The sequence below is a fragment of the Corvus moneduloides genome, chromosome 7 (assembly GCF_009650955.1).
Source record: "Corvus moneduloides isolate bCorMon1 chromosome 7, bCorMon1.pri, whole genome shotgun sequence".
Classification (NCBI taxonomy): domain Eukaryota; kingdom Metazoa; phylum Chordata; class Aves; order Passeriformes; family Corvidae; genus Corvus; species Corvus moneduloides.
The window spans coordinates 4,668,749-4,694,733 of NC_045482.1; the positions used below are offsets into that span (position 1 = coordinate 4,668,749).

General features: G+C 49.9%; 1 protein-coding gene across 1 annotated transcript; it reads left to right on the forward strand.

Annotated features, from left to right (window-relative positions):
• The first annotated feature begins 4,005 nt into the window (after window positions 1-4,005).
• On the forward strand, window positions 4,006-9,385 carry LOC116446551 (maestro heat-like repeat-containing protein family member 7). The gene is given in 16 exon segments (XM_032114584.1): window positions 4,006-4,123; window positions 4,369-4,433; window positions 4,548-4,877; window positions 5,062-5,210; window positions 5,467-5,614; window positions 5,823-6,004; window positions 6,087-6,224; window positions 6,502-6,616; window positions 6,773-6,910; window positions 7,152-7,328; window positions 7,451-7,606; window positions 7,766-7,867; window positions 8,078-8,180; window positions 8,415-8,471; window positions 8,778-8,917; window positions 9,284-9,385. Coding segments are annotated over 16 exon segments (2,220 nt in total).
• The last annotated feature ends 16,600 nt before the right edge of the window (window positions 9,386-25,985 follow it).

The window sequence follows — 25,985 nt, forward strand, 5'->3', positions numbered from 1 at the left end:
GTTTACTTTTCACAGACGAACTCCGAGGGACATGAAGACCACATAAACCATGATAAGACGAGTAATACTTATCTGCATCCTACCACAACACCATGGCCAAAAACCAGCTGGGTGGCCATGGTCTGAAGCTACCATTAGGTACACTAGTGCGCTAGGATCCTATCCCAGAGATCGTCACCCAAACCTAGCGACTGTAGTACTGTACAACTCTGAGGTATACCATCCAAGTGAACGGGCATGGGACTTGAAGGATTGGGCTCGAATCGTAAATGGAACAATTGGTGAAAAAATTAAGGTAGGATGCAGAAAAGTAGAAAGATCTCTCTACGAGAAAACTTCCACCATTGCAATAGCTGGGAATTTTCTAAAACCAGATGGGAAAAGCAATTTGCAGCCCAACATTACAGCCAAACTCTGCCCTACAACAAAGTGGATGTGTGAAAAATAAACCCCCTTCACCCTGTGTTGTTGTCAGAAGAATGTCGGTAACTACACCTTAGACCCCAGTACCAACAATTGGCAAAATAACCCAGCAGATCAGCCAAGTCTGAAAGGTTTAACTTATAAATTCAAAATAAAGGCCGTAGCAAAGCCCATACTGAGAGCAGTAGTCACATACCATGGTATAAGCAGCCCCTTGTGTTAGATAACAAGAATAATGTTTTCCCTTCCTTTATGGTACCAAACCTATACACAGTTATAGCATTGGACCTCACAGCTGTGTTTTGTTTACTGAAATTCAAAATCAAGATTGTTGGCTAAAATTAACTGCTCTACAATTTTCCCATAAAGACATATGTGGTAAAAACAATACAAAATACTGAGGGGAACTCGAAGTTGATGTTGTAATACTTAACACCCAACCACCGGTTATGCTGAGCCCGAGAATTTTTGAAATTGGACCATATATAATCAGGAAAACAGGCCAACAACAAATATTGTTCAATTCAGCATGGTCCCTTAAACAAGTCAAATTGCTGATGCAAAACAATGTCTCAGAAATTCAGCCTGCTTGTTCACCTTTTCTGCAAACTTCCTTTGAGGGGTGGACAACCTGGTTGCAAAAGCGACATAAGAGACATAACCGGTGTTGTGGGAATAGGATTGGGAATCTTAAATAGTATTGATTCAGAAGTACTAATGAATAAATTGGCTGCCACAACTAGAGATTTGACTAAAATACAACCACCACTGCAGTCGTCCTTATTAGCCTTGGGAGCCCATCAGTGGTTGTTATCGAACATATCACCAAATTGGGAAAAGGTAAATGTGAATGACCACAAATTGATAATTGATGCACTCGGTGCTACACAAAACAACATTTCTTTGGCTCTCAGCTGCATCCAGGCTCAACTGTGGATGCAGTCAGTTGCTGCCTCAATTATAAGAGAAGGTGAAGAAGGCACTTCTCCTACTGAAATTCAGAAAATCATCTGGGACAGTGCCACTGATTTTGAAAGAGAATTCCAATCCTGGTGGAACTTAGTGGATTTTGCCTACGATCCCATCACAAACAGAGCCACAGCCTTTGTACTAACCATACATAATGCTTTAGTGCATTCGATATTCCCTATCGTTGCATTAGGGCTGAATCATGATGGAGCTATTCTCTAGCTGTTCGAGCACAGAGAATGGGCCCATCAAATTGGTGAGAAGTGGCAAACTGTTAATTTGGAAACTTGTATTGTCCGAGAACGACAAGGCTTCATCTGTGAAAGTAATGCAATTAGAGCTCAAGACATTTGTTTAGACACAGAACTAAGTATCTGTCACTTTGAAATTCATCCTAACAAGATTCCTGAAACAGTGCTTGTGTATATAGGCACTGGATGTGCATGCTTAAGAACTGCTTGTGATAAAGTATTTATAGAAAATGTAGTAGTAGATACTAAAAATCATTCAAATTTTTGTGTTTGTAACTTTACTAAAATCACAGGATGTGATTTCTCTTATTTAGGCCGAGTTACTTCCTATCACCTTTTACAATCCAGTTACACACTGATCCACCAACTATTGCCTCCCTCCGTTGGGGTGAACCTTACGTTGGTAAAGCAACTGTTGCTTCACCAAGGTTTAATTGAAATTTTGGAAAAGATCAAGAAATACCAACAGAAAACCTTGGTAACTGTTCATCACAATGTGAAAGAAATACATCGTGTTCTAGAAAGAGTAAAGAAAGATGCTGAACACGGGTGGTGGGATACTCTTTTGGGGTGGTCAGCTACTGCTACAGGTGTCCTGAACAAATTGTGTCATCCCATCTTTGTTCTCTTGATTTTAGTTTTGATTGGCTTTGTTTTACCAGCAATCTTATACATCATGAATTGGAGAATGATGAAACGGTTAACACAATTGACATCTGTAGTAGATGTCCACAATTTGGTCAATATCCCATCCTCTGTGGACATACCCAAGGTTATTGACACGAGACGAACTACACGAGTATTGAAATAAGATGTGATAAGAAATTACATGTGTATTTGGATTAAAAAATTACATGTATATTTTGATTTAAAAATTACTTATTCCTTCTTTTTCCTTCTTTTTCTTTTTCTTTTCTTTTTCTTCCTTTCTTATTTTCTCTACCCTTTTCAGGGATATGCTACCAACATTGATGAGTCCTGAAGACTTCACAACAACACTACGAAATCGTGCTGATGGAGGTCTCTTGACGACAATCATGAGTCACGGGGTGCTGTAAGAGATGGTCTGAAGATCCCTCATCTGCCTCACGATCATCACTGAGGACAGAGATTGAACACAGGAGTCCTGGCCTGACTGAGGTGGGATGTCTGCCAAATGTTGCCTGCAGGTGTGCCCGTTGGGAACCGGTACGCCTTCCTGAGGAAAATTAGTGCAGGACACAATGGACTGTGTCGTTCTTGTTGCCAAAGCAGGAAGGACTGCGCTGAAGCGGAAAAGAATGACCTGTCCTGTATGACCTGTCCGGTACACCTGTCCTGTACCTGTTTTCCCAAAGCAGCGGGCCTCATAACAACGGCTGTAGGTTTCCCCCACCTCTTGGCCAGTTGCCCCTCGCTTCTGAAAAGGACTATAAAGGGACTTTCTGAAATAACTGAGATCGAGATCTCCCCACAGAAAGAAGACAAATCTATTGGCAGAAGACCACGAGGACTTCGTCTCATCCATTGGTAGCTATTCCCCCCCTTTCTTCCTCTCTACCCTTTTACTTTGTTTTTATCTCTCTTTCTCTCCTCTATTGCATTACCGTGTTGTGGGCACTTAATAAAGGTGCACTGTTCTGATTAAAACTGAAATCCCTTGTGTTCTTCTACACTCAGATCGATAAACGAACCATCACGACCCCTGCTTGTATTAGCGGATCGTGACAGATGGCCTCCAGCTGGAACGTCTCCTAAGGAGGCTGTGCCAGCTTCTGTGAAAGACCCCGAGCCCTTCCTGTGGTGGCTGTGGTGGCAGCCGTGGGGGCTCCGGGTGCTGCCCTGAGCCCGCAGAGCAGGGGAGCGCTTGCTTATGGCTGGAGCCAATGCTAAAATCGCTGTTGGTCTGTCTTAGACACTTGGGGCAGGGGATTCCTTCCAACCTGGGCCACTTGGGGTGGGCTGGGGGCAGCCCCAGGGCAGGTGGCAGTGTGTGCAAGGGCCCTTTGTGACATGGTGCAGCATGGTCACCATGGGATTGAACAGGACAGGGTGTCCCAGGGCCCTTTGTGACACGTGCTGACATAGGGGCTGTGGCAACGCGGCCACGCCACAGTGCTCGGAGCACGCGACGGGACAGGACGGGACAGAGTGGTGCTGTGAGGAGCCCCTGCAGAGTGCACTCGTTCCTTGCTGACCCGGAGCTTTTCCGAGGCGTTATTCCTGCAGGTGACCTCGGGGCCAGACCACAGGACTTGTTTACTTGTGGCCTTCCTGAGGCTTCTCTTTTGCAGGTGCCATCAAGGCACAACTGCACGACTTGTTCATTCAGAGCTTTCCTGAGGCATCTCTCTTGAAGGTGCCCTCGAGGCCAGACTTTGGCATGGCGGGCAGATTCCTCGGCCTGTTCAAAGTGTTCAGGGGCAAAAAGAGGGAAGGCCCTGGAGCTGCCTCAGCACACCAGCCTGAAGAGCTGAAGCAGTTCCAGCAGCCACGGGATGGTGAGTGGCAGAGCTGGGCCACAGGGCTGATGGCTGCAGCCAGCTTGGCCCCATCCCATCCTATCTCCTGGGGAGACATGCCCATGGACAGGATGGAAGAGGGGCCGGGCAAATCCCCCCGCAGCAGCTGTGCTCCATCCCCATGGCATCCCGGGGCTCTCCCTGCCTGGGCAGTGCAGGGCTGGGCTGCATTCTCCAGCCTCTCCCGCAGCCCCTCAGCTCTGGCTGCGCTCGCTCTTTGCCAGATGCAGCCATGGACCGGACACAAGAGCACAATCTGCCCTGCAGCCGCTTCCGGAGAACAGCGCAGGTACCTGCAGCCATCCCCACCTGGGCTGGGTCTGCTGTCACTGCTCAGCCGAGCACTGCACTTGGAGCGCCCCATGGAACATCCCTCTCCTCCCTGTCCTTTGTTCTCCTGCAGATGTTCCGGAAGTTTGTGCGCGTTCGGCGTAGAAAGACCAGCACGACAGCAACTGAGGGCACAGCTGAGCCTGACTCTGGGCTGACCGAGCTCCAGGCAGAGCCTGATGTCAACACAGATTCACCTGAGTGCTCAGAAGACTCTGACAGTGCAATGAATGATCAAATGGTGAAGACACTCATGGTACTGACTGAGGACCTGGTCATCACAAACACCGACATCGGAGACACTCAGGGCATTGCAATTCCTGACACCACGCCCACTCCCACTGGGATTCATGCTCCCAGTCTGGGTTTTTTTGAGGAGAGTGCTGTTTCTTCTCAGCAGCAGGTAAGCAGCCTGGGGCCAGGGCTGGAGGCCTCCAAGGATCGTGTGCCCCCTCAAGCCATGGCTGCTGGGCCCCCTCAGACTTTGAGGCCAGCACATTGCAGTGGGAAGGGAAGCACTTCTTGGGGGAAGCTGGGGAAGTTGCTCCCTTGGACAGTGCTCCAAGTCTTCCCCATGCCTCCTCCAGGTGCCAGCCATGGTGAGGAACATGCACCAGAGACTCGGGTCCCATGTCACTGTGGATGCCAGGCTGTCCATTAACATTCTGAGGCTGGCTGAGGAACACCCTGTTGATGTGGTGCTGACCCTCCTGCGCTGTGCCCCATCGTGTGACAGGTACAGGGCCCACCTGCCTTGAGAGCTCAGGGCTCACCAGCCCTTAGGGCCCATCGCCCTGTGCAGCCTGTCCAATGGGGTCTGCCAGACAGGCGGAGAGCTCCAGGACCCTCGCGCCCCTCTGTTTCCTGAGCCTGCTGCCATGCTCCCTCCCGGCCCCTCAGGGCACCGGGGCTCTGTCACCTGGGCCCCCACAGCTGCACAGGGCATGGGACTGTGACTGAGACGCCCCTGACACTGAGCTCTGATCCCACAGAGCTGCTGCAATGATGTGGAGAATCATAGGCTCGTCAGGACCAACACTGGAGAAGGTGCTGCCAACACTGGTCCGTGTAATGGAGCACTGGCCTCTGCACAGCATGTGCACCTCTGATGGGGACAACAAGGATGTTTTTGCCCTGGCTGTGAGTTTCTGGAACTGGCCTTTGTTCACCCCCAGGTCGCCTCTCCAGCAGCACTCCATCCTCTCCCTGCCTTAGGCGCTGGGCTGAAACCTGGGCTAGGGGCAGGCTCAGGGGGCACCAGGCCCGGTGCTCCCCCTGCATCTCCCCTTGGGTTCTGCCACATGGACAGATCAGCACTGAGCACATCCTTGGGCTGCTTCTTTTGCAGGCAACTCTGGTGCTTTGGATGATTTTGCTTGACTGCCACAAGGCAATAATCCTTTATTCTGGGCGCCTGTTTGTGGCTCTGCTCTTCCAAGTTGTCATCACCACCCAGCAGATGCCAGAGGAAGTTGATCACTTCTGGAGAGCATGCCGGGAGGAACACCGCCTTCCCACCAACCCCAACAGGTCCCAGTCCTCCTGTCCTTCCCATGCCCTTGTGGTCAGCGCCAGTGCTCCCAGTGTGACCTGGGCTTTTCTCTGCACATAGGGTTGCAGTGCAGGCCATGAAGGCTCTGCTCTGTCGACTGCGATGTGACAGTGAGGTGATGGCTATGGAGCGCAAGAATGGCTGGGACATGCTGCTGTGTGCTGACACCCAGCACGATGCAGTGGCTCTGCTGGCCAGGTGAGAGCCCTTTCTCCCCGCTGCCCCCGGCATTTGTGCCCTGTGCCCGAGGTGCCCCACACAGTCCCTGTGGCCATGGGCCAGAGGGCCTCATCACTGAGGGACAGCCAAGGACACTGGAAAAGGCTGGCAGAGGAGGGTGACCAGAAGGAGCCACCTCCCAAAGCACCCACATCCCCTGCAGGGATGCTGGGGAAAGACCGGACCTCTGTGAGTCACTCATGGGACATGTTTGCACCCCCACCTCAGGATCTTAGTGCCTTTTTCCTCCTGACAGGGAAATGCACCGTATCTTTATCCCCTTGTCTCCCCTCATGGCATTCCACCTATTCAAGCGGCTCAGCAGGGAGGAGCCACGCTGGGATCTGCCCTTCCTGGCTTTCCTTGTGGAGGTGAGCCTGATGGCCAGCGCTGCCTCGCTGAGCTGCCTCCCAGCTCTCTGCCCTCCCGTAGCCGCAGCTGCCTGGGACGGTGCCCGCGCCCTGCGCTGCTGCCTGGGCCCAGCCCTGGGCGCTTCCGGGCTCCTGTCACTGCCCTGTGCCTTTCAGGTCCTCAGGTGCCTGGACTTGAGTAAACACGGTAACAGCGTCTTGGAGATCATGTCTAGGTACCTGCAGAGCGAGTGCAGGGAGAGGCATCTTCTGGCACTCAGAGGCCTCGTGGTGCTCAGCAAGGATCCCGTGTTGGTGAGAAGGAAGCAGTGGCTGAAGCTGCACTGGGGAAAGTAGCCACATGGGCTTGATTGAGCTTCAGGAGCTGAGGCAGCTGCTCCCAGCTCTCCTGCCTCCTGGCTCAGCTGCCTAAGTGCTTCAGGACAGGCCTTTGGCCTCTGGGCCCTGTGGCAGCAGGGTGGGGTTGGCAGGGCCAGGATGGTGTAGGCAGTGCAGCCGTTCATGGCTTCACAGCACAGCCTTGTGTTCCATGCAGGCCAGAAGAATGTGCAGCCTGTCCCGACGGCTTGTGGAGCTGCTGGGTGATGCAGATGGATATGCCATCAGCATGACCCTCTCTGTGCTCACGAATATGCTCGAGAACGAGTACATCGTGATATCCAGCACCACTGCCCCGAAGCTGGCTGAGGCACTCCTGCCACTCTTTGATAATGTAAGGCTGTGTCCGCAGCCTTACAAAGTTTCTGCCCGGGAACTTTGTGCCCTGTGGATTTTCAAGCGTTCTCCCAGCTTTGCCTTGAGAAGTTGATGCTGAGGTCTTTTCCTTTTCTCCAGGACGACAGCCATGTGCAGCTGCTCTCCATTGACCTCTTCTTCAAGGTGATGGACTTGGTAGTGGATGAGGGAATAAAGCCCCTGAAGAGAATTGTGAGCCAGAGTCTGCTCCCACTCCTCTTTCACTGCCATGATGAGAACCGGAACGTGGCAGAGGTGAGATTTTGCGTGATGCTGCTGCATCCCTGGGAGGTGGCTCAGCTGCCTCCTGCCCTGGTGCCTCCAGGGCTGCAGCCTCCTCCTGGCCTTGGCACAGGGACATGAGTCCCATGTCCTGTGCTGCGGTGCCATCTCCCGGTCTCGGTTGCTCTGCAGTCCTCTCGTGAAATGCTGATTTGTGTGACCCGGTTCCTGAAGAAGAGGAAACTCAAGCAGCTGGTGAAGAAGGAGAAGATGTTGAAATTCGGCAAATGCCTGGTAAGGACAGCCTGGAAGCCCCAGCCGCAGCCTGGAGAAGCCCCCTGACTTCGGTGACCAGCTGGCAGCTGTGCCCCTGCCCACCCGGCGCCAGCGGCTGCTGGCCGGGCCTTGGGGCTGTGCGGGAGGGGAGGCCAGGGCTCGGCGCAGGGAGCGCCCGGCCAAGGGGCCGAGCCCGCGCCAACCCTTCCCTCCTGGCGCTCTCTGCAGCTGGCAGAGGACAGGAGCCGAGCGGCCGAGCACTTGCGCCGGGCCCTGCCGTACCTGTACAGCCCACAGGAGCCCCTGCGAGAGGCGGCCGTCAGGTTCATTGGTGAGCCACGAGGCCGGGGCCCCTCCCTGCCCCACCGCAGCTCGGCCCCGGCCCCGGCTGCTGCCCCGGCAGCGGGATCCGGGCCCGGGGCCATGGAGCCCCGCCTGCCCTCGGGCGTCAGGATGCGGCAAGGACCCGGGCTGAGCCCTGCCGGGGGGAGGAGAGCCACGGGGCTGGCAGCGCTGCTGGGAGGGAGCTGTGCCGCTGGGGCCGTGACAGGCTCTGTGTTCCCAGGGAATGCCAGGGTGTTCTTGAGGGGGCAGAAGGAAGAGCTCCAGGTCCTCAGTGAGGGTGAGTGAGTGCAGCGGGCTGTCAGTGGGGGCTGGGTGGGGTGAGCTGCAATGCCTGGGCATGAGGCTCCAATCCCTGCGCCAGCTGTGGAGGGCTTCCTTCCCTGTGTGGACTCGGGGTGGCGTGGGCAGAGCACAGAGGGGTTTCAGGGACACGGTGTGGATTTGTGACCAGCACCTTCGGGCTGATCCCGTTTGTCCCTCCTCTCTTGTGGCAAGAGCAGGCTGAGATGGCCCTGGCAGGAAGGTCTGCTTGGATTGCCACAGATCCGGGCTCTGACCATGGCTCTGTTCCTGTCTCTTCCAGCCATTCAAGCTTCGAAGAACGACGCCGGGCCATTCTGCTCTAACCGGAAAATTCAAGCCCACTTTGCCCAAAGAGCTGAAGAATTAGGGTCATCTTCTGGATCCAGTGAAACAGTGTCCCAAGAGCAGCACCAGTAGACAGTGAAGAGGACACCAGCTCCAAATGCTGCTGGAGCTCCAGGCACAGCTGATGCTGGGCACAGCTGAGCCTGTGGGAAGCTCGAGTGGCTTTAGCCCTCTCCCTCCCTGTAGATAGCTCCATCCCTCCAGCCCCCTTAGACCCTGCCCATCCCCTTTTATCCCTCCCAGCTCATCCCTTTGTTTCGCCTTTTATTAATAAACAGTTTGGCTTCTTCACTTGACCTGTGTCTCTGTGGAGCTGAAGCGGCGCAAAACCTGAGCCCTGGGACACACAGGCCCCTCCTGCCATTCTCTTCTGTGCCGTGTTTTGTGCAAAGACACAGAGGAACGAGGGCAGCTCTGGCTGGAAGGGCCCCTGTCCCGAAGGTCCGGTTCCACAACACTGTGGAGTTCAAGGTCTTGCTGAGCACCCCGAAGGCCAGTAGTGGGACAAGGACCCTGCGTGTCAGGGACCGAAGTCGGGTCTAAGGCCCTGCCATATTTGGTCCACTGTTGTGCATGGCGACAAGATAATGAAGAACAAACGATGAAGGAAACCTTCTTGTTTAACGGGTGGGAATTTGACCCTTAAGAGAAACAATGGATTGGTCAGTTGGTGGGAAGTTACCCTGTGAAAGAGGAACAATACACAATGGAGCTGTTGTTGGCGTGGAGCTGGTATCATAAGCCATTGTGGCCTCATCTCACGTGCTGGCCACGTGTGAGATGATGTCGTAATTGGAAAAATTCCACACCAGAGGAGGAGGTATCAGTCCTGGGTATGGGGTGGATGGGCGAGAAGGACAAAACGCACACCCTTTGGATGCAGGGGATACCCTGAAGGTGCAGGGCCTGCCTCCCCTCCCACCTGAGCACCATGCTCCATGTCCTTCTCCTGCTCAGCGGCTTCTCCCGAATCCAGGGGTTGGTATGTATTATTTCCTACAGCAACTAATCAAATAAAAAACTTGCTTTGCGATCACAGGTGCGTTTCAGATCTTTTGTGCATGGGCATCCTCAAGAACCTGTGACATTAGTGGTGATGAGGATGGGATGCCCAGAGCACAAAAACTGATGGTGTTTTGGACGTGTGTGAGTGCAAAACTAACGCATGTTTGAGATTGGGTAAGAGAACATGGGCGGGGCTGGGGCAGTGGAGCGCGTGGGTGCCCCATGAACGTGGGCGCGTAGCTGCAGCAAGAAACGCTGTGCCGTGTGTGCGTGTGTGCCAGGAACAGGCCCTGGTCGGTGGGGCGCGTAGCTGCTCCAGGAGAGGCTGTTCTGTGGTCAGCGGGTGGCGTGGTTGCACCAAGAGAGTGAAACGCGTAGCTGCACTGAGAGACGCTGTTCCAGGGGTGCGTGTGTGTCTGTGTGTGGCATATGGGAGGTCAGGATTTAGTCCAGGTACCCAGTTGTGTGCGGGGTCTTAGCGATATTCTTCTGTGTCCGCTGTGTAATCCGTGTGATCCATTTCTTGTTGTGCAGTGTGGACATCGCAAAGGTAGCTCAAGTAGTTTTCAGATTCTGTTAGGAAGGACTTTGAGTCGTTCGTGTTTGTGCTGTCATTGGCCAATTTCATTAGAACAGAGTTATCAGCCTCACTTTTTTTGTGGTCCTTATGGTGTCCTTGTGCAAGTGCATTGGTGATAATGTCCCATACAAAGGAGCCTCAGGCCGTGGCTCTGTCAGTGGAGCGACCGGGCTGGATGCAGGAACCGCGGAGCACGTTATGGCATGAGCTAGAAACTTGGACAAGGATTGGGCCCGAACCACGGGAGGCCAAGGACCCCGTGGGGGTGTTGAAATACTGCCAAGAATTTATACAAGCTCCTCAGACACGCTCTAAAGAGTGGCTGATTCCTGTTGGTCGGATGGCTGGTTGCCTCTTATTTGCACACGAATTTGCTGTTGAAGAGAATGCAGAGCTTGACAAACAGGTGAACAAGATGAAAAAATAGAACAGCTACGAGCTGATATGAAGTTACAGTGTCGAGCGTTTGTGACTGCTGTAGAACAGGGTGAGCAACTCAGGAAGAAGTGTGCTGTTTTGGCAGAAAGATGTGCCCTTTGGGTTGCTAGGCGACGAGGCAAAAAGATAGAAAGGCAGCTGGGCCAGGGCTCTGGGCTACTGTTCCAAATCCAGAATGGGACTCCGAGAGCTGGGACAGAAACGTTTGGAGCACTAATGAATGTGATTCCACTCCTGAGGATGAATCAGAAATAACGAAGGAAGGTACTCATGCAGCTCCTGTCTTTGAACGGGAACTGGTGACTGGGGGGAACGGACCGCCTGTCCGGACCGATGAACTCACTGATTATAGCTCTGAGGAAGTTAAGGAATTACTGGGCAAGTACAAGCGGAGGCCAGGGGAGAAACCTGAAAACTGGCTAGTGTGCCTTATGGAAGAAGGTGCTGACACTGCCTTATAAGATGATGGAGATGCTAAGAAGTTTATGGGACTTACATCTGATACGAACGTGCAAGCAGCGTTACGCCATGTTGGGGCAAATAATGTCACTATGGTAGCAGTTGTTGTGGCAGGGTTTTCAGGTCTGTACACCAATGATGCTGCTTGGCTGCCTTAAGTAAAGTAGGCCAAAGAATGGCCTACTTTAAGACGGGCGTGCAATCTGCTTAAAGGAGAAGGAATGAAAATTAGTGTCATGACGGTGTCTCCCGAGCTTCATATGGCCCAACCCTTAAGCCCCGGGATAGGGAACATTCTGCTAGAGGGATGCTCGAAGGGATGGAAAGCCTACCTTCTCCCCTTACTCTTACCTGAGCAAGGTAACCCAGTTGAACAGGAGATTGAAAAATGAAGTCAGTTAGGTGATTTGCCAGGATTAGAATCAGAGAAATCAACTCAGGGTCAGGGGAGAGCAGAAAAGCTCCCGTACTGGACTGCTGTGAGTTGCAGCAGAACCCTTGTCCTTTTAGCCAATGTATTATTTGGTGGTCAAATGCAAATAAACAAGGAATTTGTGCTTCAGTTGATACGGGGGCGGTGGTCACTCTCCTTCACGGCAACCCAGAAAAATGATGGGGAACTACTGCTCCCGTGTGGGGATTAGGTGAAGAACCTGTGGTGGGGAATAACGCTGTCCGCGTCATTAATTGTTGTCTTCCCTGATGGGGGAGACGTTCAGACTTTTTCCAGGAGGAAAAAGGAGGCGAATGGGACTTCATGCTTCTCAGTCTCCAGATAGGTGTTTATTAATTCTTATCTAAGGAGTACAAGCCACTGGCATGGCTTAGACATAGCACAGAGCAGAGAATGCAGCAAGAAGACAACTTATCAAGATTTCACAGCCTTTTTAAAGGTAAATTACCCAATGAAAGCTTAAAATGCAAGATATTTTCACTTTTTTACCATTGTCCAACAAGTTCCTAAACCACGTAGACAGGAACTGCGGAATTCTGTATCCAATCATCCCAAACCACTATTGCTGCAAAATATGAAGTTAGTGAAGAAGGAGAAAGAAGCTTTTAACTACAACTTATCCTCCATTTTGAGGTTTTCTACTTCTATCTATTTACTATGCAAATAGACCTAAAAACTCTAAATTTTTCACCCTGTGATAGTATCACATAGTATTCTATCACCTAATTCACACCACTGTAGATTCAAATTCTTCCCAGAGGCTAGGCAAATTTTCCCATGGACAAAGGTCAAAAACAGTACTGTCCAGGGGGTTAAAACCTTTCAAAACAGGCAGAGAAATATTCTCTGCAGTCTAGGTTCCCACAGGGAAGATTACTAAATTGAAATTACAAATTGGAGATTGGCACCCTCATACATATTCTGTCATGGCTGCTTCCATTGGTGAATGCATTTCAGGTATGGATGGTTTGCAGGGTCTCCATCAGAAATGAATTGTACATATTGGGCTTCTGATACCACGCGGTGGCTACGTGCCAGAGTTATCACTGTGGGACTTACCCAACAGGTAGCAGAAATCGCCGTAACTACAGAAATTGTCAGTATAAAGCAATATAAAATTCCAGGAGGTGGTGCAGTAATTTGAGCATCTATGAATGATTTGTTACAAGCAGGTGGTGTTGATTACACACAATCTCCTTTTAATAGTCCTGTCTGGCCTGTAAAAAAGCCAGGAGCCAGCTGCTGGAGAATGACTGTAGATAATGGGGCAGTGAACAAGAAATCACCCCCCATAACTGCTGCTCTTCCGGAGGTTGCTATGCTGGCACACCAAATTCAGGCACATCCAGGGACACGGTACGCTCTGCTTGAGGCGGCTAACGTGTTTTTCACGATTGCTGTTCCCCATATGGCTCAAGATCAGTTTGCATTCACCTGGGGAGGAAACCAGTGCACCTTTACGCATCTTCCCCAAGGCTATCAGCATAGTCCCCCTTCTTGTCTCACCAGGCCAGACATCGCACTGTAGCGCAACATTCAGCACCAGCTGAAGTACCAATTTTACAATACACAGATGACATTCTCGTTCAGGGACCCTGCATGGAACAGGTGCAACAAGAGCTGGATGCCATTTTTGAGTTATTGTGACATTGTGGATGGGCAGTTAATTCTACTAAAATACAGGGTCTAGCCCAGGAAGTTAAATATTTAGGCATCACCTGGACCTGAGGAGTTCATAAAATCCCAGAGAAAGCTGTAGCCAGTAATCAAAGCAAGCCCACTCCAGAGGGTAACATGGAGGTACCGCACTTTTTAGGTGCTGTTGGGTACTGGTAATCATATGTACCTGGTTTAGCACTGCTAATCAAACCATAATACAAAGTTACCCAAAGAAAGGCTCATTTTCAGTGGGGGTCAGACGATTAAACCCAAGATGCCATTCAGGAATACGTGGAGTTGCATCCAGTGCCTCCAGGAGCAGTAGAACTACACGCAATCCTGGAAAGGGACATGGCCCTGAGGAGCCTTTGGCGACTCCAGGAGTGTGGAAGGTGACTGTCTTAGGTTACAGTGTAAGATGTAACCAAAAGTACGTGTTCTAGCACATCTGTTAAAACCAGGTGGGGCAGTGTTATCTTTTCCCTGACACATCCCCATTGCACTGGCCAGGGTAAGCCATACATTGGTTCTCAGCTGATTAACAGGCCAAGAAAAAACAGCAGGCACTAAGCTGAGCAAAATTGAAGAGCACCGTATTGGCACAAGCGTTCTTCTGTTATTCGCTGCCATTTGTACTCCAGTACATCCCAATGCCAAGGCACTGAGTAATGCCTCCCACATTCAAAAGCACAAATCTCAATGTTCGGATCGTCAGCTGGATTCAGAGAACCACGGCGATGAGGATTACACTTAGGGCATAAAGAACTTCTGCGATAAGATACACAAAACCACTTCTGCTCACAGGAAATACATTGATCTAAAACCCATGCAGAGTGCTCCTTTGTGCAGCATATAAAGCAAGGTATTACCTCATGTCTTGATCTCTCTAAGGGTTAACTCCCTATTTGAAGGATCGAGATCCTGCCAATCTAAAGCCAATACTCCTTGATCATAAGGATATACAGCGCAATACAGTCCTTCTCGGTCACCAGCGTTCGATGCTTTCCAGACTCTAGTATTCGAAGGTAGCTCGAACCACGCTGCCAAGATCATCAACCTGTGTTGCTGTTATCCTCAGGATCTGGCAAAACAGGTGGTGGGATATTCTGCCACAAATCAGGACGCACACACCTTGCTGGCACCCACCATGGTCCAGTATCTGTGGAAACACAAGCATATCAATGCCCCCAAGTGACAAGGTCCCAGGGGCCTTCCCGCTGGCTGGTGAGCAAATTTATTACCCATACTTTAGCTCGAGGCAAATGTGTTTCACTGGTGGACTGCTGACGCATACTGCATCTTAATTGTGTCTCCCCTGATGGGGGAGGCTTTTTAGAGTCTTTGCCAGGAGTCAGAGACGAACGAGACTTTAACCTTCTCTTTCTTCTGTAGTTGTTTATTAAGTCTTATCAGAGAAATACAAGCCACTGATGTGACCCAGACATAGCATGAAGTACAGAATGCAAGAAAAGCCAAATTGTCAAGATTATACAGCCTTTTTAAAGGTAGATCACCCAATGAAAACTTAAAATGAAAGATATTTTCACTTTTCTAACAATGTCTAAAAAATTGTCTAATCACGTAGACAGGAACTGCGGAATTCTTTATCCAGTCATCCCAAACTACTTTTACTGCAGAATATGGAGTAGTAGAAGGAGAAAAAGAAGGTCTGGAGAACAACAACAATCCTCCATTTTGATGGTTTTTTGCTTTTATCTATTTACTATATTAATAAACCCAAAACCTCTAAGTTTTTCACCCTGTGACAATCTTACATTGTATTCTATCACCTAGTTGACACCAGTGTAGGTTCTAGTTCTTCCCAGAGAGTAGGCAATTTTCTCCATGGAAGAAGGTCAAAACCAGAGTTGTCCAGGGGAGGAGAACCCTTAAAAACAGGCAGAGAAATATTCTCTGCATTCTGGGTTCCCACAGACTGCAAAGAATAAAAATGATTTAAAATTGAGGGATTGTTTGAATGAGCCGGTTTGGTCAAGTGATTTATGGTATATACAGCTTTCAAAAGTCTGGACTGTGTGGTTCCCCCTTGCATTCTCCCTTTTTGTTTTTCTAAAACAGTTTTAAGTGTGTGATGAGCACATTCAAGAACAGCTTGACCAGTGGGAGAAGGAGGAATACTAAATTTGTGAGAGATACCCCACAGACATAAAAAATCCTTACGTTTCTGAGAGGCGTAGGCTGGCCTATTGTTAGTTTTCACACAGGTAAGTATGCCTAAAGCAGCAAAGGCTTGCTGCTAGTGCAAAATGACATCACGGGCCTTTTCTCCAGCATGAGCAGAAGCCCATATAACAGAGGAAAAAGTGTCAATAGATACACGTACATGTTTAAAATGACCAAATTCTGAAATGTGTGTAACATCAGGCTGCCAAAGCTGTAGGGCCAAAAGACCACGGGGATTTACTCCTAAGGGTAAAGGTCCGTTTAAGTTATGACAATCTGGGCAAGCACTAACAATAGCACGAGCTTCTGTAGGTGTTAGTGAAAACTGTTTACACAATTTGCGTGCATTTCGATGAAAAAAGGTATGAGATGTTTTAGCCTGGGCTAGTTTATCTGGCTGAGGAACTGCCCAAACAGGATTAGCTAATGCATCAGCACGGGCATTACCTTCTGCAAGAAATCCTGGTAGGTTTGTATGGCTTCTGATATGCAAAAACATAAAAAGGATACATGCCTTGCAAAACAGCTGTCCATAAAGCCTTTAGCAAAAGAAACAATTCAGCATTATTAACTTATTTCAAAAGGGAACAATCTACTCATTGTACAACATCTGCAACATAAGCTGAGTCAACAATTAGGATAAAAGGTTCATTGAAATGATGAAAGGCCATAGTTACTGCTTTTAATTCAGTTGTGCGGATCCAGTACCTTGACCCTGCAAAGTCTGCCATCTGTCTGCATTTTTCCAGATAACAATTGCTTTACCTGATTTCCTGACCCATCTATAAATACTGTAGGCCCATTTACAGGAGTATGACTTAATTCAGGTTTTGCTGATAATGGGGTGGTATTCAGTGATTGTAGTAATTTATGACGAGGAAAATGGTAATCAGTTTGTCCTGTGTAGCTCTGCAGTGGGCTCTGCAGTGCAGAACTATTGGCCAAGGACCACTCAAAATAATCTTGCTGAATAGGAACAGTAAATTTAGCAGGATCTTTGGCAGCAATTTGCAGGCATCGGTGTCGACACTTAATAATTAACTGAGCAATCAATTCAAAAATTGTAGTGACTGTTTTTCTAGGCTTGTGAGGTAAAAACATCCATTTTAAAATATGCAGTGGGTCAGGGGACCAATGATCAGACCGTTGTGCAATAATACCTGTTGGATGAAATTCTGGAATTACAACAAAAACAACAATATCAATGTCAGGGTCCACACGGTGTACACATGGTGATTGGAAATAGTTTGTTGCACTTTATCTAAGGCTTGTTGAGCCTCAGGGGTAATCTGTCTTGGTGAGTTTAAATCTGAATCTCTTGCTAATATATTGAACAAAGCAGAAATTTGTGCGGTGGTGAGTCCTAAATAGGGATGCAGCCAATTAATGGTTCCTAACAATTTCTGTGCATCATTTAGAGTATGTACTCTAGTGTCAAATTGAACAGTTTGAGGGCATATGGTACATTCAAATATTTTTAATCCCAAATATTTCCAGGGTGCTTCTGTTTGGACTTTTTTCAGGTGCAATCTGTAATCCATATTTGTCCAGAGCCTTTAAAAACTCCGGCTGTATGTTTTGCAGATGCCGTTTGCAAGGAGATGCTATCAGTATGTCATCCATATAGTGATAGCAATAACTGTTAGGAAATTGTTCTCTGATAGGTGATAGAGCTTGGGCCACATACATTTGACAATAGTTGGACTGTTTTTCATATCTTGTCGTAAAACTTTCCATTGATATCGTTTTACAGGTTAACAGCATTGTTAACAGCTGGCACTGAAAATGCAAATTTTGGTCTATCATTAGGATGTAAGGGAATTGTGAAGAACCAGTCTTTTAAATCAACAACTAAAATGCCCCATGTTGCAGGAATCATAGTAGGAGATGGCATGCTTGGTTGCAGTGCACCTAGACTTTCTATGACTGCATTAATGCGTCTCAGATCGTGCACCAATTGCCATTTGCCTGATTTCTTTTGAATCACAAATGCAGGAGTATTCCAAGGGCTGACAGATGGCTCTATGTGCCCTTGCGATAACTGCTCATCAACTAAATTTTTCAGGGTGGCAAGTTTCTGTTGTGTTAAAGGCCATTGTGCCTGCCACACAGGTCGGCCAGTTAACCATCGTTGGGGTGCTACTGGGTGGCAACCGCCCTGCTGCACAGTGACCCCTATTAAAAATTTGTGCCAATTGTAACTTCCCGAGTGGCCAAAATGTCACATCCCCATAAATTTAAAGGTGCAGCAGTCACATATGGGCAAACTGTAGCAACCTGGTTGTCTGGATTTTTTATGCGCACAAAATGTGTACTTAAATAACTTTGTGTCATTCCCCCAAGACCCGCAATTGAATTTCCCACTGCAGTGACAGGCCACGAGTTTGGCCAGTCGTGATGTGAAATCACCGTGACATCTGCTCCCGTATCAATCATCTCCTTAATCTTAACAGTCTGTGGCTGTGCCCCCTTCAGTGTTATCTCACAAATCAGTTGCGGTGTCTGCTCGGAAAGTTGTTGAGTCCAAAAAACCTGAGGTGCGCCGGTAGAACCAAAACCTTGGTCTCCTCTCTCTTTAAATCTGGCCCTGGGAACACAAGACTTGAAAGGTACAAGTTGAGCAATATGAGTATGAGCAGGTATGACTGCAGGAGGAGTGGGTGTAGAAACCCATATGTACATATTTGTCCTGTAAAGTCTGCATCAATGTACTAGTTTGAAAACAAACCAGTGGGAGGCACCAAGTCAGAATAACAATTTAATGGAAATTAAAGAAAAGGAAGAAAAAAGTAAAAGAAAACACTGTCAAACTGACAGAGTCAAGGTACAACCTGACACCCTGTTAGGCACGGTGGTGGTAGCAGTCTGGTAGAATGGTGGCTGCAGTCCTCTGAAGCAGTGATCCTGTAGTAAAAGAGTCTGCTCTTCCTCAGGAAGTCCCATGGTGGCTGTGTAGCTCCTGTCCTCTGGAAATCCACCGGGAAGGGTGTCTCTGGTGGTCAGAGTCCCACCTTATATCCACGACGGGATGCTTGGTTCCTCCCTCTGGGTGGAGCATCTCACAATGGGGTAATGAGTCATGAGGCAAAGTGTTGATTAGGCTCATTAACAGAAGATAGTCCGGAGGGAGTTACCTCTGAGTCAGGCGGCAGGACAATGATGGGCCATTAACAGAAAGATAGTCTGGGGGGAGGAGGCAAGGAAACACTGCCCCACCTGGTTTCAACAGCTCCTGAGGATGGTAATAGAATACACTGCAACCCAGGACATTATCCACCCCTTATTCTATTACCATCTACATTATCCCAAATCAATACCTTCTTAAACTCTAAAACACACATACATATATATATATATATATATATACACAGTGAAATCTACACACCGTTCTCACCTAAGATTAGGTCTCCTTGTGGTACACAACGGGTTTCCCCATCTTTCTGCATTACCCACCAAGTGCAACCAGGTCCTTGAGCAAAGACAATCCCACGGATGGGTTTGCCTTTGCCTGAGGTGGGATTAATCCAAACAGTCTTTCCTAAAATACCTCTCAGGTGTACCACAGGGACTCTATCTCCATCCACTGTGTGCAAGGGTTCAGACTCGGCGGGACCAGCTCGATTGATGGACCCTCGGGTATTGACTATCCAGGTGGCCTTTGCTAAGTTCACTTCCCAATTTTTGAAGGTCCCCCCACCAAGTGCCTTTAGGGTAGTTTTAAGTAGTCCATTGCAGCGTTCAACTTTTCCGGCAGCTGGTGCATGATAAGGAATATGATATATCCATTCGATACCGTGTTCTCTGGCCCAGGTGTTGATGAGGCTGTTCTTAAAATGAGTCCCGTTGTCCGACTCGATCCTGTCAGGGGTGCCATGTCTCCACAGGACTTGCTTTTCCAGGCCCAGGATGGTGTTCCGGGCTGTAGCATGAGGCACAGGGTAGGTCTCCAGCCATCCAGTGGTTGCTTCAACCATGGTCAACACGTAGTGCTTGCCTTGGCGGGTTTGGGGAAGGGTGATGTAGTCAACTTGCCAGGCTTCACCATACCTGTACTTTGACCATCGTCCACCATACCACAGAGGCTTCATCCGCTTGGCCTGTTTGATTGCAGCACAGGTCTCACAACTGTGGATGACCTGTGAGATGCTGTCCATGGAAAGGTCCACCCCTCGGTCACGGGCCCATCGGTATGTTGCATCTCTCCCCTGATGACCAGAGGCATCATGGGCCCAACGAGCTAGGAATAATTCTCCCTTGTGCTGCCAGTCCAGATCCACCTGTGATGCTTTCACCTTGGCAGCTCGGTCCACCTGCTCGTTGTTGCAATGTTCTTCATTAGCCCGACTCTTGGGTACGTGCGCATCCACGTGTCGAACCCTCACGGTCAGCTTCTCTACTCGGGCGGCGATGTCCTGCCAAATCTCAGCGGCCCAGATGGGCTTCCCTCTGCGCTGCCAGTTGGCCTTTCTCCAGCGATCCAGCCATCCCCACAGAGCATTAGCTACCATCCACGAGTCGGTGTAGAGATAGAGCCTCGGCCACTTCTCTCGTTCAGCAATATCCAAAGCCAGCTGGACGGCTTTAAGCTCTGCAACCTGACTCGATCCACCTTGTCCCTCGGTAGCTTGTGCAACTCGTCGTGTGGGGCTCCATACTGCAGCTTTCCACTTTCGATTAGCGCCTACAATTCGGCAGGAACCATCAGTGAAGAGGGCATAACGTCTTTCAGTCTCCGGTAGCTCATTATATGGTGGGGCTTCCTCAGCACGAGTCACTTGCTCTTCCTCTTCTTCAGAAGATAATCCAAAAGTCTCACCTTCAGGCCAGTTTGTTATAATTTCTAGAATCCCAGGGCGATTCGGGTTTCCAATATGGGCACGCTGTGTGATGAGGGCGATCCACTTGCTCCATGTGGTGTCGGTGGCATGATGCGTGGAAGGAACCTTTCCCTTGAACATCCAACCCAGCACCGGTAGTCGGGGTGCCAGAAGCAACTGTGCTTCAGTGCCAATTACCTCTGAGGCAGCTTGGACTCCTTCATAGGCTGCCAAGATTTCCTTCTCTGTGGGAGTGTAGTTGGCTTCAGACCCTCTGTAGCTTCGGCTCCAGAATCCCAGTGGTCGGCCACGAGTCTCACCAGGCACCTTCTGCCAGAGGCTCCAGGACAGACCATTGTTCCCGGCTGCAGAATAGAGCACATTCTTCACCTCTGGTCCTGTCCTGACTGGGCCAAGGGCTACCGCATGAGCGATTTCCTGTTTGATCTGGGCGAAGGCTTGCTGCTGTTCAGGGCCCCAGTGGAAATCATTCTTCTTGCGGGTAGCCAGGTAGAGAGGGCTCACGATCTGGCTGTACTCGGGAATGTGCATCCTCCAGAAACCTATGGCGCCTAGGAAAGCTTGTGTTTCCTTCTTGCTGGTCGGTGGAGACATCGCAGTGATCTTATTGATGACCTCAGTGGGAATCTGACGTCGTCCATCTTGCCACTTTACTCCCAGGAACTGGATCTCTTGGGCAGGTTCCTTGACTTTGCTCCTTTTGATGGCAAAGCCAGCTTCCAGGAGAATCTGGATGATTTTCTCTCCTTTCTCAAACACTTCCTTTGCTGTGTTTCCCCACACGATGATGTCATCGATGTATTGCAGATGTTCTGGAGCCTCACCCTTTTCCAATGCAGTCTGGATCAGTCCGTGGCAAATGGTGGGACTGTGCTTCCACCCCTGGGGCAGTCGGTTCCAGGTGTATTGCACACCCTTCCAGGTAAAAGCAAACTGGGGCCTGCACTCTGCTGCCAAAGGAATGGAGAAGAAGGCATTGGCAATGTCAATAGTGGCGTACCACTTCGCTGCTTTGGACTCCAGCTCGTACTGAAGTTCCAACATGTCTGGCACAGCGGCGCTCAATGGTGGCGTGACCTCATTCAGGCCACGGTAGTCCACCGTCAGCCTCCATTCTCCACTGGACTTACGCACTGGCCATATAGGGCTGTTGAAAGGTGAATGGGCCTTGCTGACCACCCCTTGGCTCTCCAGTTTGCGAATCATCTCATGGATGGGAACCACAGAGTCTCTGTCAGTGCGGTATTGCCGGCGGTGCACTGTTGCTGTGGCGATTGGCACCTGTTGTTCTGCAACTCTTAGCAGTCCCACGGCAGAGGGGTCATCTGAGAGGCCAGGCAATGTACTCAGTCGTCTGATATCTTCTGTCTCCACAGCAGCTATCCCAAAAGCCCAACGATGTCCTTTTGGGTCCTTGAAATATCCATTTCTGAGATAGTCTATGCCGAGAATGCACGGGGCCTCCGGGCCAGTCACGATGGGGTGTTTCTGCCACTCGTTCCCAGTTAAACTCACTTCAGCTTCCAGTACAGTCAGCTGCTGGGATCCTCCTGTCACCCCAGAAATAGAAATGGGTTCTGCTCCCACATACCTTGATGGCATCAGAGTACATTGAGCACCGGTGTCAACCAAAGCCGTGTATCTTTGTGGGTCAGATGTGCCAGGCCATCGGACCCACACAGTCCAAAAGACCCGATTCTCCCTTTCCTCTACCTGGCTAGAGGCAGGGCCCCTCTATTCCTGGTCATGTTGCATGTTGCTCCCTTCCGGTGAATACGTTCCTGAGGTCCCTTCAAGAGGATCAGTCATATTATCATTCCGGTACCATCTGGAGTTCTGTGTGCGGGAGACCGGGGAAATGTTGACTCTAGATGCGCTTCTTGTGGTAGTTGTCCCTCTTTTTAGTTCACGTACCCGAGCTGCTAAGGAGGAGGTGGGTTTTCCATCCCACTTACTCATGTCTTCTCCATGTTCCTGAAGGAAAAACCAGAGGTTACCTCGTGGGGTGTATCCTCTCTCCCTGGTCGGGGGTCGCCGGCTCCTAATGGCAGAGACTCTTGTTGGTTCTGGTGGGATGTGGTAAATCTCTTCCTTAAGTTCCTTTTTCAGTTTTTGATGGCCTTCTTCAATCAAGCTCCGGACTTGCTCAGCCAAAAGACTTGTTTCCACGGATGAGACATGGGTGCGAAACGGGGCTGTGACGGTATCCTCGTAAATCCTCAGTTTGTTCACCAAGACGCCCACCCTGTCCTCGCCTTCCCTCCATTGCAGCGTTGCCAGGTAACGGGAGTATATCTCTGGTCCAAGGCGTGCAAACCTCAACCACATCTGTGACGTGCACTGGACACCATCTGGGCTCTTAGGAAATCTCTCATCTTCTGAGAAAATGATCTCCAGCACAGCCAATTCCCTCAGGCACCGGATACCTTGTTCCATTGTGCTCCATTTTCCTTGGTGCACCTGGAGGTCTTCTTTACAAAGGTACCTGTCCCTTACACTTGTAAGCAGTCGCCGCCAGAGGCTGAGGGTTTCTTGGGTTCTCCCGATCCCCTGGTCAATGACCACATCCCGGGACAGAGATCCCAGTTGCCTGGCCTCACTTCCGTCCAGAATGGTGTCATTGGCTGCAGCGTCCCAGATGCGGAGCAGCCAGGTCAGGATAGACTCGTTCGTCTGGTGGGTGAATTCTCTCCGCAGGTCTCGCAGCTCACCCAGGGATAGCGACCGAGTGATGATCTCTGGCTCTGCCTCTTCTGCTGGGTGCGAAGGTCCTGCTGCATCCTCGTCAGTCACTATGCGGACTGATTTGCTTTTTGATTTCTTCTTCTGCACGGGGGCAACTGCAATCGGTTTAGGCTGTTCTGGTTCAGTGATGGTTTGCATGGGGACGCTGACAGTGCTTTTGGTTCCCTTCTCCTCTGTGTCAGTCTGCGTGGACATGGACGCTGTTGTCTTGCGTTTGGGTTCTTTCTCCTCTGTGTCAGTCTGTGTGGACATGGACGCTGTTGTCTTGCATCTGGGTTCTTTCTCCTCGGTGACAGTCTGCGTAGACATGGACGCTGTTGCTTTGCATTTGGTTTCTTTCTCCTCTGTGTCAGTCTGCGTAGGCATGGTGTTTGTTGCTCTGCTCTTTTTCCCTCCCTCATCCTGAGGATGCTGTGCCATAGCTCTGATTCTAAGCATGGTGTACATGGTGCAGGCTGTACAGAGAAGACAAAGCAGAACTGACAGCAAGTTTATGCCGTCTTTGACATCCAGAGGGAATTCAATATTTTCAAAAACTGCTGTGCCTGGCCTGAAAGGCTGGAAGAAACCACTCTCTACTCCTCCCACCAGGGGCTGGGTGCGATTGTTGAGGAGATCCCAGACATAGGAGCCCAGAGTAGGACAGCCAAACAAAACCGAGTATATACTCCGAATGGTATTCATCGCCTCACAGGTTATTATGCTGTAGGCATAATAAACCATTAAAGCAATTCTCATACCATTCCCTGGTTTTAACAGGAGTAATACTACAGGCAGGTAGTTCCCCATGTGAGGAAAAATATAGAGAGCAAGATACAGTACCCACGTAGACAAGCTGAGCACCATGGTGAATAGGTTTCCGTTAACACAAAATTGTGATTCTGACTTTCTCTCAGAGCCGCCCCACATTGGGCGCCAAATTATGTGCTAGTTTGAAAACAAACCAGTGGGAGGCACCAAGTCAGAATAACAATTTAATGGAAATTAAAGAAAAGGGGAAAAAAAGGTAAAAGAAAACACTGTCAAACTGACAGAGTCAAGGTACAACCTGACACCCTGTTAGGCACGGTGGTGGTAGCAGTCTGGTAGAATGGTGGCTGCAGTCCTCTGAAGCAGTGATCCTGTAGTAAAACAGTCTGCTCTTCCTCAGGAAGTCCAGTGGTGCCTGTGTAGCTCCTGTCCTCTGGAAATCCAGTGGGAAGCCGGTGTCTCTGGTGTTCAGCCTCAGATTATATCCACGATGGGATGCTTGGTTCCTCCCTCTGGGTGGAGCATCTCACAATGGGGTAATGAGTCATGAGGCAAAGTGTTGATTAGGCTCATTAACAGAAGATAGTCCGGAGGGAGTTATCTCTGAGTCAGGCGGCAGGACAATGATGGGCAATTAACAGAAAGATAGTCTGGGGGGAGGAGGCAAGGAAACACTGCCCCACTTGATTTCAACGGCTGATGGGGATGGTAATAGAATACACTGCAACCCAGGACACCCGCCAAGGCAAGCACTATGTGCTCACAATGGTAGAAGCCACCACTGGATGGCTGGACACCTATCCTGTGCCTCACGCTACAGCCCGTAACACCATCCTGGGCCTGGAAAAGCAAGTCCTTTGGAGGCATGACACCCCCTGAGAGAATCGAGTCTGACAATGGGACTCATTTCAAGAACAGCCTTATAAACACCTGGGCTAGAGAACATGGCATTGAGTGGGTGTACCACATCCCTTACCATGCACCAGCAGCTGGGAAGGTTGAGCAGTGTAACGGACTGCTTAAAACCACCTTGAAGGTACTGGGTGGGGGGACTTTCAAAAACTGGGAGATGCATTTAGCAAGAGCCACCTGGTTAGTTAACACTCGAGGCTCCACCAGCCGAGCAGGCCCTGCCCAATCCGAACCCCTACAAACAACAGACAGGGATAAGGTTCCAGTGGTGCACATGAGAGGTATGCTTGGAAAAACTGTTTGGGTAAAGTCTGCCTTGAGCAAAGACAAACCCATCCGTGGGGTCGTTTTTGCTCAGGGACCAGGTTGCACCTGGTGGGTGATGCAAAAGGATGGAGAGACCCGATGCTTACCTCAAGGGGACCTTGTTTTAGGGTGAACTACCCATGGCTCTGTACTTAGTATCAGCATGTATATTTGTATATAATTTGGGTGATGCATAGATTTATATGGTTAAAAAAGTTAAGTTTCATGTAACATGTTAGTATGGGAAAAAATTCGGGGTGGATAATGTTGGGGTTTTAGTTTAGTCTTAGTTTTTTTCCTGTTAAAGGAATTTTCTCCCATATGCATGTTGCTAGGGGACAAATAGCTGTACTTAAGAAAGACAAAAAGGGAAGTGGGGCGGGCCTGGCTACTCCTTTGTCTACACCTGGGTGTGGGGTCAGTTCGCTCTGAGCGTCCGGAGAGAGAAGCTGCAGAGAAAGGAGCTGCTGCTTCTTTCTTTTTGGCCGTTCTTTCTTCCTGCTGGAAACAACACCGGGACCCCAAAAGCCGCTTTCCCTGCCCTGCTGGAGACCGGGCTGTGGCTGCCCTGCCCCGCTGCTGCTTCGAGCTTTCACTACGCTGTAGCCCTGCTCGCCCTGCCTGCCTGGGCCTCCGTGGGGTTCTCCCATCTGGATACATCTCGCCTGCCACCCGGGATTTGCGTTCGTCCCTGCTGCTCCAGCCTGCCGTTCCAGCCTGCCGCTCCAGCCTGCCGTTCCAGCCTGCTGTTCCTGAGAGTCCGGGATCGGCTGCCCAGGGGTTTGTGAAGCTCCTTTGTTCCATCCTTTCCCG